The sequence below is a fragment of the Budorcas taxicolor genome, chromosome 23, assembly GCF_023091745.1.
Source record: "Budorcas taxicolor isolate Tak-1 chromosome 23, Takin1.1, whole genome shotgun sequence".
NCBI classification, from domain to species: domain Eukaryota; kingdom Metazoa; phylum Chordata; class Mammalia; order Artiodactyla; family Bovidae; genus Budorcas; species Budorcas taxicolor.
Genome location: NC_068932.1, coordinates 22666578 through 22682412, shown reverse-complemented (window position 1 = coordinate 22682412; position 15835 = coordinate 22666578). Strand labels below are relative to the sequence as shown.

Sequence of the window (15835 nt, the reverse complement as noted above, 5' to 3'; positions counted from 1 at the left end):
ACACACACAAATACACCTGAAATGAAGATCTGAAGTGCCTGGTGTAGATAAGGGAATGGAAGAGAAAGACTTCCCTGAAACACACTGCGACTTTCTAGAGAGTTAAACCGAGGACTAGGGTGCTATTTCCACTCAGGGCAGAGCTGCAGCCTGTCTCTGGAGAGGGAAAGGCAAGCCTGCAGGCTCAAGAGCCACCCTCCACCACCACCCCCAACTTGAGTTGAAAGGAACAGGTCTGCACTTACCCTTGAAGCCTCTCCTCTCCCTCCTGGAGCTGGATCTCCAGTGATGCTCCCAGAGACTGCTCCTTAAATAGGCCCCGCCCCAGCCAACTCCCGCCCCCGCCCCATCCTGGCTCTTCTGAGAAAGGAGGAAGGTGTGGGAGGGCCGGGCACCCTGCCCAGAGAGCCCTTTTTGACCTCAAGCAAGAATGGGGACCCCCTTCTCCACCCACCCCCCCATCTTTCAAAGCATCCCCTTCCTCACCTCAGTCTCTGACTGAGTCCCTCCCACCCCTTGAAACCAGCCGCTGGGTTCTTTCTCTGCCCTTAATGTCTGGGAAATCTGCCCTTTCTGCCTAATTCAAGCCCAGTTCCTCACTCTGAGGTTGAATGGTGGGAAGCTGATGTGCTGTGGAGGCTTCAGCACAAGATTCTAGCTTTCCCCATAGGCTTAGGAGGCCCAGCATCAGCTGCAGAATTCACTCACGGAATGGGGAGGGAGGGGGTATCAGTCTCCCTCCTTCTTACTCATGTGGCTTCAAGCTGCATCCAAAGCATAAGTGGAGTTTATTCCCATTTCGTGGAAAGATAGTGAGACCTGAGGGAACAGAAAAATCAGGGGGTTAAGGCCCAGGCAGTGTGAATGTCACATGGGACTAGTGTTCCCTGGAGCTCCTGATTATGGTTTGTATGTGTCCCTGTATCTGTGGTGGGCCCTCTCCCCAGCCCACCCTCTGTTCTCTGATTCCAGAACCCAACTCTTACTGCACAGAGTTGAGACCCTCCAGAATCTGAGCTGGGAATTGAGGGGCTCCCCCTAAATGGTCTTTCCCTGAAACCTCAAGAAGTTCTTTCCCATGATAAGTAGCTACATCCACTGCCATTCAAGAAACAGGTCACCAGGGTCTTGGGCTTGGAACCAGGGACAGCTCTACTGAGGAAACCTGGAAATTCCTGTAATGGGGGTGGTAGGAAGAGAAGAGGCATCAGTATTGTGCAATGGAGGGGAGAGGGAGGATGGATGGGGGGCTGGGGGAGGGGAGCGATGGCTTAGTCTTTAGAGGCCTGGCAGCTATCCATCACCTCCTTCCCAGGGGCCTGCTTGGCCCCGAGTTCAAAGTGGCTGTCACCCCACCCTTCATTAACCCCAGCAGCACCAGGCTGTCAGCAGCAGAGCTTTTATGGGAGACGCGACGCCAAAAGCGCTCCCTCCTTCTTTCCTCCCCTTTCCTGCCCCCTTTCCCCAGCAGCCCACATCTTGCTCTCTTTGAGGCTAGAGAATCCTGGTGGGGAGGTGGGAGGTTGAAGTGAGGGACAGGACTGGAATAGGGAGTGGTGATCCTCTTTTTCTCCATATTCTGGCATTGCTTCTGTCCTTAGGGAAGAGAATGGGACTTTCTCCCTTGGACCATGAACTCCTCAGCGTAGGGACAATCTCTGGGCCCCCAGCACCCTACAGGAGGACTAGACCTGAAAAGAGGCTCAGCCTCGTGGCTGGGAATGGGAGAGCTCATTCTTGAATGGCACTCTTTCCATCATGACCCACTGAAGGATTTCTGGGAACGGAAGCCTCTGGACTTCCCTCCTGGATAGCACCGGGAAGCTGAGGTAGCAGGAACAGAAAGAGGAAGCTGAGGTTTTACTGGGTACTGGGGTTCAGCCATCCTATCCTAAATGAGGAGCCCTGCCAACGTGGGCATTAAGGTACTGGCCTGCAGGCATCCTGCATCTGAGCTCAGGTGGGTCCTCAGAGCACCTGCTGCCCCTTCCCCCATCCAAACCAGGTTCCAGGTCCCAAAACTTAGGCCCTGTAGCCACCCTAATCTTGGGGAGACATCGCTGTTAAGAGAATGCATACAGAGCAGATCCAGTCTTATCTGGTGGCTTTGTGGTAATGAATCTTCCTGCCAATACAGAAGACGCAGGTTCGATCCTTGGGTTGGGAAAATCCCCTGGAGGAGGAAATGTCAACCCACTCCACTATTTTTGCCTGGAAAATTCCATGGACACGGGAGCCTGGGGGCTACAGTCCATGGGGCCACAAGGAGACCGACACACACGCACACACACGCATGGCGGGTAAGTCAGTACCTAAGAGTTGATGGGTGACAGGGCTTGAATCTGGACTGGACACGTAGGAGGAGAGACAGTGGGATTTGGGGAACACCAGGTCTAGGAGTAGGGGCCACCAGAATCAACCAGTGAGCCACGGGATTGTGGGAAGACGGGAAAAACAAGAAGTCGAGGGGAAGATACAGGATTTGAGGGAGATGTGGGGGGCTAGGAAATAAAGTGGATGGGAATACACTGGGTGGGGCCAAATGTCCTTGGTCTGGGCAGGCAAGGAACTAGGAGGGCATACAGTCAATCGGTGAGACTCCACCCATGGCGTTATCATGCCTAACTACTCCCTACCCTCAAAAAATGGCCGCCGCGAGAGCCCGTCCAAAACCCTGAGACAAATGAGACTGGAAGCAGAAGCCCCGCCCACTTATGGGCACTTGCCCTTCTTAAAAATGGCCACCACAGCGCTTCTGGAAGTGAACCGCTCTGGGCCCCGCCTTTGATCTCGTTGGTGGGGCTGGGGGCATGCGAGCTGCATCGCGCGGGACAAGTCGCCGGCGGCGCCCGACGGAGCAGGTGATTCCCCCTCCAGGCCCCGACTCAGGGCTGGAAGAGTCGCGGAGAGCATTGACCAAGGGTACCCGTCCCGTGTGTCTCCCCACAGTGCCCCCGGGGCCCGCCGGACCCCCCTCTCTGATTCTTGCCGTGGCCTATATCAAGGCACTTTTTAGCTTGCTCAGGCCTCCCTCATCATGTGTCCCCCAGGGCCGCAAGCGCATCCATGTGCCCTCGGGCCCACTATTCTGGATGCTTAAGGGTATCCCGCTAGCTCGTTTAGGGAGCTGCTGCTTCAGGGGTCGGCCATCATTGTGCCCCCACTTCCTGTACTCCCATCACCCCGCATTTATACTCCCGCCTGATTTTGGATGCCGGAGTCCCGTATACCCCTCGATCCACTTGGTGCTTCTAAGAGCTCCTTTGGGGTTCAGGGGACTGTGATGTCCTCTGGAACCTGCGTTATGTACCAGGGCCCCAGGAGCCGGGCTTCATAGAATCTGGGATAAGCGGTGAAGACCTCGTTTCTAGACTCTTGAGTGCCCGGGGCTTCTTCCACTCCGCTTCCCAGCACTCCTCCCACATGGCCTACTGGTCTCCCTCCACCTGGGGCACATCCCCACCTGAAGGGAACAACATAGTACTTCTTTCCCCAGTTTCACTTAAATTTGTTTGGGGAGGGGAGGAGGCATTATGGAGCATCTGGAGAGTTTAGGGCTGTGCGGTCCCAGAGATGCTCCCAAGCCAGCTGGCCAGTGAGGATGGGGCAGTCAGGGTTGGCTCCGGAGAGGAAGAGAGTCCTGCAAAGTGAGGGGCAAAGGGGCAAAGACATTCTGAGTGGGGAGAATGGCGTGAGCAAAGATTCTGAGGTAGGCAAGAGGGCTAGCCAAGCAGGAGAGGAGGATCAGAACATAGGTTTGGGGACAGACCCTTTGCATCATGAAAGGTGGTGTAGTATGGTGGGTAACAGTGAAGGTTTTGGAGCCAGACTGCCTGGCTATAAAACTGCCATTAACTTCCTTTGTGACCCTGGGCAAATTACTTAACCTTACAATGTGTCCATTTCCTTTTGGGTAAATGGGATAATGTGATATATTAGTATCTATACGTTAGGGTAATTGTGAGGATTAGGTAAGTTCATACATGTAAAGAGCACAGAACAATCCCTGGCAGATCTTAAGCAGTCATCCATGAATGCTAAGTCATTTCAGTTGTGTCCGACTCTGTGCGACCCTATACGACCCTATGGACTGTAGCCCACCAGAATTCTCTGTCCAGGGGACTCTCCAGGCAAGAATACTGGAGTGGGTTGCCATGCCCTCCTCCAGGGGATCTTCGAGACCAATGGATCGAACACACCTCTGTTTGTCTAGTGCCACTAGGGCCACCTGGGAAGCCCTGTAAGCAGTCAGTAAATGCTAAATATTATTACCTTCATCAGAGGTATTCAAACAAGACTCACAACAGGATGTCAGTCACATTTCATGGGTGCAACTAACCAGTGAACCCTGATTTGGAGCCCCCAGGATGTAATGGGGTTCTGTGGGCTATATCCAGAATTTGAAAAGTCTTGGGGAAATCATGTTCTGACCCTGGAGAAGCCTGGCTATTTGGGCTGCAGCTTCCCCAACTCAGGGACTATGAGGAGAAATATTAGGAGAAGGTTCTGGGTAGGAAAGGAATGCCAATGAAGCCTAAGGGGTGGAGAAGGGTGAAAGAAAGGAGTGGCAAGCTTTGAAGGCTGGGGAAAGTTTGGGCAGCCCAAGAACAGGAGGAATGGGGACATTCTATTAGGAAATAAGCCAGAGCAAAGGCTCAGGGCAGGAAGACTTTTATTTGAGCACAGTGAGGTGTTTGCCATGAATAACTTCTTGGACCTTGGCTAGAAGCTAGGCATCAGCCACATCCCTGAGAGCTTCTTCCCTAGAAGCTTTCATGCAGCATCCATGGACCTTGGTCCTCACAGAGGTTGGCAGACAGCTGCTAGCAGCCAGGACTGGTATAACCTGGGGTGGATGTTGGTCTCCACAGGGGGCTGACTTCTTGGGGGAGCAGCATGATGGGATCTGGTATGCCTGGTTTGAGCAGTTACACTCCTCGCCAGGGCCCATACTAGGGTCTGGAGCAAGAGGCTGGCCTCCCGTGGTAGGATAGGGCTTCTTAGTTCTGCTGTCCCAAGTGACCCTGTACTGTCACAGCAACTCTGTGTTAACAGTCAGGGAACCAGGGAACTGTGATTGTAGATGGCAGCCCTGTCTCAACCCAATTGGAGGTCTTGACATCCACCCATTCCCAAAGTAGCCCCTTGAATATACACTCAACTAGAAAGTCCTGGATTTATCTCTTGACTACTACAGTCAAGCCAGGTGACCCTGGGCAAGTCCTTAAACCCACTGAGCTTCAGTCTCTTCATTTGTGAAGTGGGAAGTAACTTTATTGAGTGTACATTGATCAATAAACCAGGTGTGTAGTCCCTGTGCTCATGGAGCAAGTGGAAGAATCATTAAACATTGCCCCAGTAATTTTTTTAATTATAGCTATAAAAGGTGTTGTTAAGTAAGGAAAAGTGTAGTCTGGAGTAAGGGTGTAAGATAGAGGAGACCAAACCAGTTCTAGAGGGTCAGGGACAGCATCCCTTGAAGGAAACTGTAAAATGAAACCTGAAAGGTGAGAGGAGTTAGCAAGTGAAGGGGTGGATGCAGCAGGTTACCCAGGCAGAGGAAACAGTTCATGCAGAGACTCTTGCCATGAAAAAGCTGGAGTGCTGGCAAGGTGAAAGCAAGCCAGGGTGGAGAGGAGTGATCTGGGTGGGGATGGGGGCAGGCAGTGGTACATAACGGCTGGAGAGACAGAGGCAGGAGTAAGGCCCTGAATTGAGGGCCACGAAAAGAATCTGGACTACTCTGGAAACAGGAAATCATGGATAGATGTTATGCAGGAAGAACATGATTTTTTGTAAAGATTGTACAGCCATGATCTTTGTGGAGAGTAAGTTGTTGGTGGAAAGATGGAGGTGAGGAGAACGATTGGGAAACTTGCAGTTAAGGCAAGAGATGGAGCTGAGTGGGAGGAGAGATGGAGAGAAGTAGACATGTTGAGAAATAATGGTCGGGGCTTGGTGACTGATTGGATGTGGGAAGGCAGAGGGTAGGATGGTGTCAGGGATCCTCAGCGTCTGGTCTCAGACTTGTGGCAGGAACAGCTGGGTACATGGACAGGTGTACACTGGGGACAGGGACAGCCTTGGAGGAGTAGACGACTTGGGAGAATGTCAGTTTGGAACATGTTAAGTCATCCCCATGGAGGTGTCAGAGAGATGGATGTACAAGTGTGTAGCTCAGAGGAGGAGGCTGGACTAGAGAACTAGACATTTGGGAATTGGTGACATGGAGTTGGAACAAGAAGATCTGGGCCCAGATGAGATCTTCCAGAGACAGAGTGTGCAGACTGAAGAGAGGAGAAGCAGCTTTGAGCCTGAGCTTTGCTGCCACAGTTAGAGGGGGAAAGAGGAGAGGGATGGCCTGGGAAGAAATGGCCAAGGAGGTGGAAGAGAAACGGGAGGACGTGATGCCTCCTAGACCAATACTGATGCTGCTGAAAGGGCAAATATGAGGTGAAAGAAATGGCTTTTCTCTCTTTCTTGATAAAAAATGGATAATATTGGCAAATTCATATGGTTCAGCCTAATTAGACCAATTAGGGCTTCCCAGTAGCTCAGCAGTAAAGAATCTGCCTGTAACACAGGAGATATGGGTTCAATCCCTGAGTTGGAAGATCCCCTGGAGAAGGAGATGGCCACCCACTCCAGTATTCTTGCCTGGGAAATCCCATGGACAGAGGATCCCGGAGGGCTACAGTCCATGGGGTTGCGTAAGAGTTGAACACAACTTAGCCACTAAACAACAAAAATAATTAGACCAAAACCTGAGAACAGTAACTCCTGACCTTAGCCTGAGAAGATTTGGTAGAGATGTTGGAGCAGAAGCCAGACCAAAGTTGGGGAGAAGTGGCTAGAATGGAGAATAAGGCAGTAGACTTGAGCGGGACCTGGTGACTGGTTGATTGCAGCAGGTGGGGTTGAGAGAGGGTGAGACTCAGGGTAACTCCCAAGTTCAGGTTTGGCAGCTGAGCAAGTTGTGTCAACTAGTGAAACAGGAGGGGGTGCCTGTTTGGAGGGGGTATACACAGATGGCAAGGATATGGTGAATTGGGGGTAGGTGCTCCTGAGTCTTCTAACTGGGATAAGCTGACATTTGGACCTGTGGTTCTGGAGCAGTTTGTTGCCACCTGTATGTTCTTGGCTACCAAATACAGACTTTATGGAGCCAAAAGCATGTAAGTAGGATTGAAACAAGTCAGTAAGTATTTATCAAGCACCTCCTAAGTGCAGGCATTTTTCTAAGTGCTAGGGCTATACCAAAGGATAAGACAAAGTCCCTCCCAACTCTCTCTTCTTGAAGCTTATGTTCTATAGGGGAGGAGAGACAAAAAGCAAATAAACATAAAAATAACATTAAACTAGTATATGCCATGTAGAAAATAAAGCAGAGAAAGAGATTGGGGAGTGTGGGGAATGGTTATTTTTGGTAGGTTAGTCAGGGACAGTCTCTCTGGAGGCAGCATTTGAGCAGAGCCCCGGCAGAGGTGAGGGGATGAGCCATGTGGATATCTGGAAGAGATAGGCAGGAAGAAGCTGGGCGAGTTTGAAGGACCCCAAGGATGCTGGTGGAATGAGCGAGGAGGGAGTGGTGAGGTTGGAAGGTAGGCAAAGGCCAGATCTTCTAGGCATCGTAGGCCTTGGGAACGAGAATGGACAGCCTCTGTAGGTAGCCTCAAGCTGCTGGAAGGGCAAGGACCAGGCAGGGAGATAGAATTCATGAAAGACTTCCCCTTCTATCTGGGCCCCAGAGCCAGAAAAGCCCCTTTGTGTGAAGGGTGGGTGGCCCATTCTGGGTGGGGGGATGGCTGTGCTCAATCCTGAGGCCTGTTCCTTGGGGGGCTGGACAATGGGCCCCTTGTGGCTGGACTTGGGGGCCCAGTGGCCCTCTCAGTGATGGGATTCCTCAGCCAGGAGGCATGTGACCTCAAGACCTTGGCGTCTTCCCAGAAGATCTGGGCCTACTTCTGGGGAGTGGAGTGGGGAGATGGGGAGAGGTCAGGGGGAGGGAGGAGGGAAACCTCCACTCTGGAAACCTTCTCCTGAGACAGTGTCCTGTCCTGTCTCAGGCTGGAGGAGGTGGAGAGATAGGGAGGCGGGGCGCTGTGGCTCTGCTTGAGGGAGCGGGGGAGGACCAGAGAGTTGGAAGCTTCGGGCAACTTCAACAAATGGTTTCTACAGCAGGGCAGGAGGGAGGAGCTGGCTGCCCCCAGACCTGGTGGGCAGGGGCAGGCAGAAGAGGGCCTGATGAGCCTCCATCTTGTATCCCTTCAGCAGAGGAGAGAGCATGGAGCTGGAGCGGATTGTCAGTGCAGCCCTCCTTGCCTTTGTCCAGACGCACCTCCCAGAGGCCGATCTCAGGTAGGAGCTGCTCTCCTAGAAGGGTCATGCTTGGGCCAGTGCTGGAGCAGCTGGGCAGGACTCTGGACCCTAGCCAGTGGAGAGACTGGGGTGGGGAGCACTCAGCCCTGTTCCTGAGATGCGGAAGGGCTGAGTATGATCTGCTGGTGTGGCCTTGCCTCTCATCCTGTTCCCGTCACCCTTGTTGAACAGAGGGGAGACCAAATCTGTGAGGAAGGGGGAGGGTGGGATACTCTCCAGGCTTAAGGCTTGAGGTCTGCCTCACGGTCCCCAGGAAGCCAGGGGCTGGAGTCCCAGGCTAATAGGGCTTGTCTTGTTCTCTTCCTGCAGCGGCTTGGATGACGTCATCTTTTCCTATGTGCTTGGGGTTCTTGGGGACCTGGGCCCCTCAGGCCCATCAGAGGAGAATTTCGACATGGAAGCCTTCACTGAGATGATGGAGGCCTATGTGCCCGGCTTCGCCCACATCCCCAGGTGGGGCGTGGCTGGGGCCAAGACGAGGGGGGCTGGCTGATGGTGGAGGGTGGGTAGAGTTGTCCTTTAACCACCCTCCTGGTCTTTTCAGGGGTACAATAGGGGACATGATCCAGAAGCTCTCAGGGCAGTTGAGTGGTGCCAGGAACAAAGGTAAGCCTGGGAATCGGGCCCCTGGGTGACTCAAACGGCCTCCTCCAAAGTCCTGGCAAACCTGTTGCTCTTTCTGCCCCTTTAAGAGAATGTGCAGCCACAGAGCTCCGAGGTCCAAGGTCAGGTATCTATCTCCCCAGAGCCCCTGCAGCAGCCCGAAAAGCTCAAAGAAGAGATGATGTCTTCTGCTGGGGACACCCAAGATGAGGTACTGGTAGAGGAGGGTACCAGTGAAGGAGCTTGGGGGGCTGGAAAGGAGGAAATAGTGCCTCTTGTCAACATTTATGCCACAGGCAGCCGGCCCTGAGGAAGAGCTGCTGCCAGGGGTGGACGTACTCCTGGAGGTTTTTCCCACCTGTTCAGTGGAGCAGGCCCAGTGGGTATTGGCCAAAGCTCGAGGGGACTTGGAAGAAGCTGTGCAGATGCTGGTAGAGGGGAAGCAGGGGCCTTCAGCCTGGGATGGCCCCAACCAGGTATCCTCTGCTAGACTCCCCCACCCCATGCAACCTCAGCCATGCTCCAGCTTAGTGCTAAGCCCCTGCCCCTAGCCTAGCCCCATTTGCTTCCCCTGCTGGTATCCTAGGCCCTACACCTGGCTTCTCTCTGCAGGACCTGCCCAGGCGTCTCAGAGGCCCCCAAAAGGATGAGCTGAAGTCCTTCATCCTGCAGAAGTGAGTCTGGGCTGGGCAGGGCTGGGACCTTTGAGGGTCTTCCCAGGGTGGCAAGAGCTTCACCCAGCCAGTTTTTGGCAGGTACATGATGGTGGATAGTGCAGAGGATCAGAAGATTCACCGTCCTATGGCTCCTAAGGAGGTGAGATGGTCGGGGTCGTGGAGCGGGCGCATCTGTCTCCAGGCTTCCGCTGCTCACTGCCTGATTGCCTGACAGGCTCCCAAGAAGCTGATCCGATACATCGATAACCAGATAGTGAGCACCAAAGGGGAGCGATTCAAAGACGTGCGGAACCCTGAGGCTGAGGAGATGAAGGCCACATACATCAACCTCAAGCCGGCCAGAAAGTACCGCTTCCACTGAGGCACTTGCCAGACTCTGCCCGAGCCATCTAGGCTCAGATCCCAGAGGGATGCAGGAGCCCTACACACCACACAGGGCCCGCCCTAACTCCTGTCCCCCTTCCTTCCCAACTCCCTTGCTCTACAGTGTTAACCTCTTCTTGGAGCTGCCACAAGCACAGTAAAGGTAGCCCCAGGAAGGTGTGAGTCCATTCTGGTTATTTCACAGCTGGGGTGCTGGAATACTGTGTCTTTCTCCCCCAACTTCACATCCCCTATCTCCAACAGAGCAGCGGCGCCAGGCAAGAGGGGGTAAAAAGCTCTTTATTTGAAGCTCTAGGGTGGGGCAGGGCACTGGCCTCTCACCGGAGGCCCCCACAGTTCAGTTTCCTTACAGTTCACGATGAGGCCCCCGCCACACAGTCCGGCTGTGCCCATCGGCAGGCGGGTCAGACCTGCAGGTTGACAAAGGGTGCGAAGCCCACCACGTCCTGCAGCAGTACCAGGGCCTGATGCAGCGGCGGCTCAACGTCGATGTCCACACCGCGCTTCCGCAGGCGGCTTAGGCTGGGCTCGGCCACGTGGTGGCAGTGCCGCACCCGCAGGGAGCGCAGCGCTGGGCAGTACTCTGCCAAAGTCCTGGGGGAGGAGCAGGGGGAGGCAAAGGGCGTGAAGCCGCTACACACGCGATGGGGGAGCCAGCAGAGCCCAGTCTCCCTCCAGTTATGGCATACTTTCCTCCTTACAGGAGGGAAGGGGCCTAATTTGAGGTCATACACTCAATGCCTCCAGTGAACCAGAGACTTCATGCCCCAGGATTGCAAGGTTTTCCCCTTGTTGAAGAATAGCCAGAAATCTGACTTTGTTTCTGAAATCTCCCAAGGTGTAAATAGGAGTTCAGAAAAGGTTTTCAACTATGGGATCTCTGGCCTAGGTATTCCTGGAGGCACTTCCTGTTCAGAATCCAGTTCCATGCTAGTAGAAAGATCCAGAAACCCCAGTTCTGCCAACTAGAGCCCGCCCCTACCCCCAAAGAACTTAAGCGATCGCTCTTCTCCCATCTCACCGACCCCAGGCCCAAGCACCTGATACCGTCGCTTCCGACGCGGAGGCACCCTGTTAGGTCGAGGTGCTGGAGTTCCGGGCAGTTCCGAGCCAACTCCTGGACGGCGGTATCCCCCACATTGGCGTTGACCGCTAGGGAGAGGCTGCGAAGGCCTGCGCCGCGCCTCTGCGCCAGGTATACGATGGCCTCATCCTTGAGCTGTCGGCAGGCGGTGAGGTCCAGCTCCTCCAGGGCCGGACAGCGGTCAGCGAGGCCGCGCAGCGCCAGCCCATCTACCCAGTCACAGTGCGCGAGCGAAAGGCGCTGCAGGCGGGGGCAGCCCTCGGCCAGCGCCCCCAGCGCGCGGCGGCTCAGTTGCCCGCAGCCGGCCAGCGCCACACTCCGCAGCTGCGGATTCCGCGCCAACACCGGCACCAGATCCTCGTCCGACAGCCATTCGTGACACGGCGCCAGCGCCAGCTCCTGCAGCCCCTCGGCGTCCCGCAGCAGCCAGGCCAATGCGGCCCGCGGAATCTGCGGACCCACCTATGGGCGGGGAGGCACCTCGACTCTCAGCTGTTCCCGGGGGAGGACTCTGCCTACTCGCCCCTGAAGAGTTCTTTCCTGGCAGCAGGTTGCCCTCGGGGCTTGGCACCTGCCCTCCCAGGAGAGACCCTACGCGCCCTCAAGTGGATCCCTGGTATTCCCCCTTTGAGAGTACTTCTCGCTGGGTGGATCGCTTCCTAGGCATTCCTAGCGGCCCACGGGCGATCCGGAAGGGTAGACAGAGGGGCTGGGGGCTGGAGGCGGGGCAGAAGTGGCGGGGGGGGGCAGTATCCAGAAGGGGGCGGGGCTCCAGCCCCAGGCTCACCTGAGCGGCGTCGAAGCGGCGCAGCCGGGCGAGGTGCAGCTGCACTAGTGCCCGGAAAGCCCGACTGACGCGCTGCAGCCAGAGCAGCTGGCGCAGCGGCACCCGGCTCAGGACGTGTGGGAGTAGCACGTCTTCCCAGGGCAAATCCAGGAGCCTGTGGGTAAAAAGGCGTTGGCGGCGGCGTTCCCGAGTCACTGTTACCTGCGAGTCCGCCTCCGTTATGCTCCTGAGCCTAGGCTCCTAAAACCAGCCCCCAGGCCCAGCCCTGATTCAGCTCCACTCCCCCAGGCCCTTCTTCCCTCTCTCGGCACCTCCGGTGCTCGGTACCTGACGGCTCCGGGCTCTTGCTCCCCTCCGGACGGGTCCATCGGTGGCTCCATCGGCTGCCTACTGCGCGTGCGCAGTAAGGTCTTCTCGCTGTGGCCTTGGAGCGGACGCAGCAAACCCGCCCTCTTGAGCTACAGAGACAGACCGATTCAATCGAGTGCCGGTTCACTGAGGATCCAATCTGAAAGCCCTCCGGATGGATCCTGAAACCGAAGGCGGAACAGACCGGTGGTGTAAACTGAGACCTCGCCTTCTCTGCTATAGGGCTTGAGACTGGAGGCTGAAGAATGCGATCGTGCAGCAGAGACTGACTTTTTTCGTTTTGGGCCAGTGGCCGCGTCTAAGTGAAGTGATGGGAGGAGCAGGCAAAGCCAAACGTATAAGGGGCGGGGCCAAGATTCTAAGGTTCTGGGCCTGCTTTCTCTGCCCTCTGGTCGCGCTTAGCGAGTTTGAAAAATGGGGAGAAACTGTCCAGGCTCTCATTGTCTGACACGGAGTGGATGCCCAAGAATTGGTGAATGAATCGAAGGGGCAAAGTTAGAATTTATCTTCCTTAATGAAGCAAATTTGCCCAAACCTCCCATCCCTGGTTGATTGTGAGGTAAAGAGCTATTCAACCCCTTCCACTCCCAGAAGATTTGGAACGGGTTTACACCTTTTGGGGAGAAATGTTGGGGGCGAAAAGGATTATATCTCCAGCTGGGTCCCTTTCCTTTACCCGGGAGGTCTGGAATCCTGAGAAGAGTAAATGTTCAGGTCGGCCCACCAAGAATATTGCTTCTCGGTTGACCTGGCGTTGGTCTGGGGATTTAGTTGTGGGGTCTAAGATTAGGCCCGCCCTAGGGCAGCGGCCCCCCAGACCTCTGGGTTCAGACTCGGTCGTCCTCTCACCGCGTCCCCAGATCCTAGTTCAGAGTCCGCTCCAGGGGACATCTGGAGCAGTGCTTTCCCCATCATCCATTGTCAGGGAGGGTGTGAAGGACGCAGAGGGCTACTGCTGTCCTAGGAGCTCCCCCACTCCCACCTTCGCCCTAGCGGGGTTGCATTCTCCCTTCGTGCAACTGTTTCACCTGCCTCTTCATAACGAAAACTGCTTCCCATCTATTACCAGGGTTTCAGGCACCTCTGCAAGGTGGACACGTCTGTTCCGTCAATCCACTTTAAAGATGAAACCGAAGCCCTGGAGAGGAAGCACCTTGTCCGGGGTCAAGCGAATCGGGATAGAGAACTCGGGCATCCTGTTTTCCCCCGAATTCCTTTCACACTCCTCCAACCTCCCCCCCCCCCCCCCCCCCCCACTCCCATGCTGCTGAGAAGACAGTCAACAGCAGCGGGGAAGGACCAAGGAAGATCAGTTTGGGTGGGGGACTTGCTCCCTTTTCCTCCGCCTGCTTGGGGAACGGTAGCTGGGAGGATAGATCTCTGCTAAGATAGAGTCAAGTGGGCGCGCACCACCTCGGGCCGCGCGCCTCCTCCCCCTTCCAGCTTTGTTCGCGCTTCTGCGCCTGCGCAGTGCGACAAATCTGGCGCTGTCCCCTTCAGCACCACGCCGAGCCAGCGCCGCCCCTCCCCGCGGTGAGCCCCGCGCACCCCCGCCTCGCACGTTCTCGCGCCCCCTGACCGCTCGAACAGACCCCTTTCCTTCCGAGGTCACTACTTGCCTGCCTTGGGTTTCCCAAGGAGAGCAGTTGCCATAGTAACTCTAGCGATGTTTTCTTAAAATAGCCGGGCCCGCTTCTACCTTGGCCAAGGGCACAAGGGTTGCCTGTCTCCCACTTCCTCTAGTCCAGGCGTTATTCCGTCTAACCTCTTACTCCCAGATGGCAAGATGCCTAATTCAGGCAGCAAGGAAGTTCTTTTTGAAGTCTGACTAACATCCCTCCTGCTGCATCCTGGGCGAGTGGTCAGGGCTGTGTCTCCTGAGTCCTAGTCTCAGAACCTCCGGAGGGTTTGAGGCCGAGTTCTCTGGATATTTCTTCCATAAACTGGTGGTCTCTTGGATGTAGGGGGCAGGTCCAGTCTACACCCATACCGTGTGCTGGCGGGGCCGCGTGCTCGTGGGGGCGGGAGCGCGTGTGGCATATAACAGGTCATGTGGCAACCTCCTAGGGACACGCGTGGGGTCTGGAGCGGGACACGCGTGTGCAACTGGGTCCCGCGTGCGGCTCAGGGGGTGGTGGACGAGAGGGACGTGGACACGATTGGGGTGGGGCATGTGAGGGTCTGAAGAACAGACCAGAGGTTCCATACGTCCTCCCCCTCTTCAGGGGCGGGTCTCAGGTTGGCGGGAGAGACCTGCGGGGACCTAGTGTCGAGAAGGGGGGCGCAGCCTCTGGGGCTCAGGGCCCCGGGAGAGGGCGGGGGGGGGGGGTGGGTGGGTGGGGGGATTAGCTCTGAGCCGCGCGTAGCGGGGAGAGGGAGGGACTGAGAGGCGGGCGGGCCTGGAGCAAGCGGGAGCAAGCGGGAGCCGCGCTGCCTTCACAGCTGAGCAGGGCCCAGCCTCTCCCCTGCCTCTCCAAGGCCCCAGCTCCAGGCGAGCAGCGGTGAGTACTGACGCGACTGAGTCCAGGGCTACGCTGAGGGCGAATGGGGCCCCGATTGAGCTTCAGAAGCCTTCCTGGCAAGGCTGCTGCTCCGGACCTTTGCCCCTACCCTGCATCTCCAGGGGCCCCTTTACCCCTTTACCGTCGTTCCTAGGCCTGGACAAGATCTGTCATAGCCCTGGGGGTGGAGAGAGAGATGGGGAGAGGGGTCTGGTGTAGCTCAGCCCCACCGCCTCCCCTCAGAGACCAGTGACTGGTGGGCGTTAGGGAGAGGGTGTATGTCCCTGTTTAAGTATGTGTGTGAGTAGGCATCTGTATTTGTGTCTGATTGTGACCAGTAGGTCTCTGTGAGTGTCTGATATACCTGCGTCTCTGTGTATCTTGGGGAATGAGGGCCTTGCGTGTATATTTGGGTATCTCTTTGTGTGTTTCTGTTTGATTGCAGTGTGTGTGTGTAAAACAAGCATGTGCCTTTCCATTACACACATATTTGTTATGACTGAGAGAGTGTATGAGGGTGTGTCTTTGAGCAATGTGTGTGTGTGCCTGGGTCTGTGTGTGCTGGAGGGTGTTGCCTATAAACGTGTTAGCTGTGTACTGACATTATTTGTCCTTACGTGTGTGTGCGCATGAGTGTATGTACCTGTATGGAGAACAAGAATGTCCTTTTCCCATTCATCATGTATGTATTAGAGTTTCACCTGTGCCTCTCAGCCTCTCATGTCCCTATATACTACCCCTATTTTTCCTCCCTCTCCTTCCAGGAGGCCTGAGTCCCCTCCCCTTGAGTGAGGGGCTCCTACAGAGAGACTGTGGGAAGCTCCTGGCCGGGCGATGATGTTGGCTGGCTGATACTTCTGATCCTGAGGGTGGGGTAGCAGTCTTCCCCCTCCCCCACCAGAAGTAGTTCCAAAATGCCACAGTGACTCTGGGCTCACTCAGCTTCTGAAATAGCTTCCTTGGTTCTCTCAGGGTGATGCTTGGGCCCCCAGGCAGAAAGGAGAGGAGCCAGGGGCCCACTGGGGCATAATTCTTTTCTCCTCAGGCCTCC

The 15835-nt window shown here is 55.6% G+C and overlaps 2 protein-coding genes across 7 annotated transcripts; one reads left to right on the top strand and one right to left on the bottom strand.

Moving 5' to 3' along the window:
- The first annotated feature begins 2745 nt into the window (after positions 1-2745).
- Positions 2746-10196, top strand: CUEDC2 (CUE domain containing 2). 6 transcript variants are annotated; one of them, XM_052660912.1, is made up of 9 exons: positions 2746-2861; positions 8275-8358; positions 8689-8832; positions 8924-8985; positions 9072-9193; positions 9279-9458; positions 9595-9656; positions 9738-9798; positions 9874-10196. In XM_052660912.1, exons 2-9 carry the CDS (start codon positions 8285-8287, stop codon positions 10018-10020), a joined length of 852 nt encoding a protein of 283 aa, XP_052516872.1. In that variant the 5' UTR covers positions 2746-2861; positions 8275-8284; the 3' UTR covers positions 10021-10196. The 6 variants fall into 6 exon arrangements, with proteins under 6 accessions (XP_052516872.1, XP_052516871.1, XP_052516873.1 ...); XM_052660911.1 differs by having other exon boundaries at positions 2747-2861; positions 8272-8358; XM_052660913.1 differs by having other exon boundaries at positions 2806-2922.
- Positions 10197-10312: 116 nt separating this feature from the next.
- Positions 10313-12294, bottom strand: FBXL15 (F-box and leucine rich repeat protein 15). The gene is made up of 4 exons (XM_052660958.1): positions 12242-12294; positions 11915-12068; positions 11084-11589; positions 10313-10637 (listed from the first exon to the last, which is right to left on the bottom strand). Exons 1-4 carry the CDS (start codon positions 12292-12294, stop codon positions 10448-10450), a joined length of 903 nt encoding a protein of 300 aa, XP_052516918.1. The 3' UTR covers positions 10313-10447.
- Between the last annotated feature and the right edge of the window lie 3541 nt (positions 12295-15835).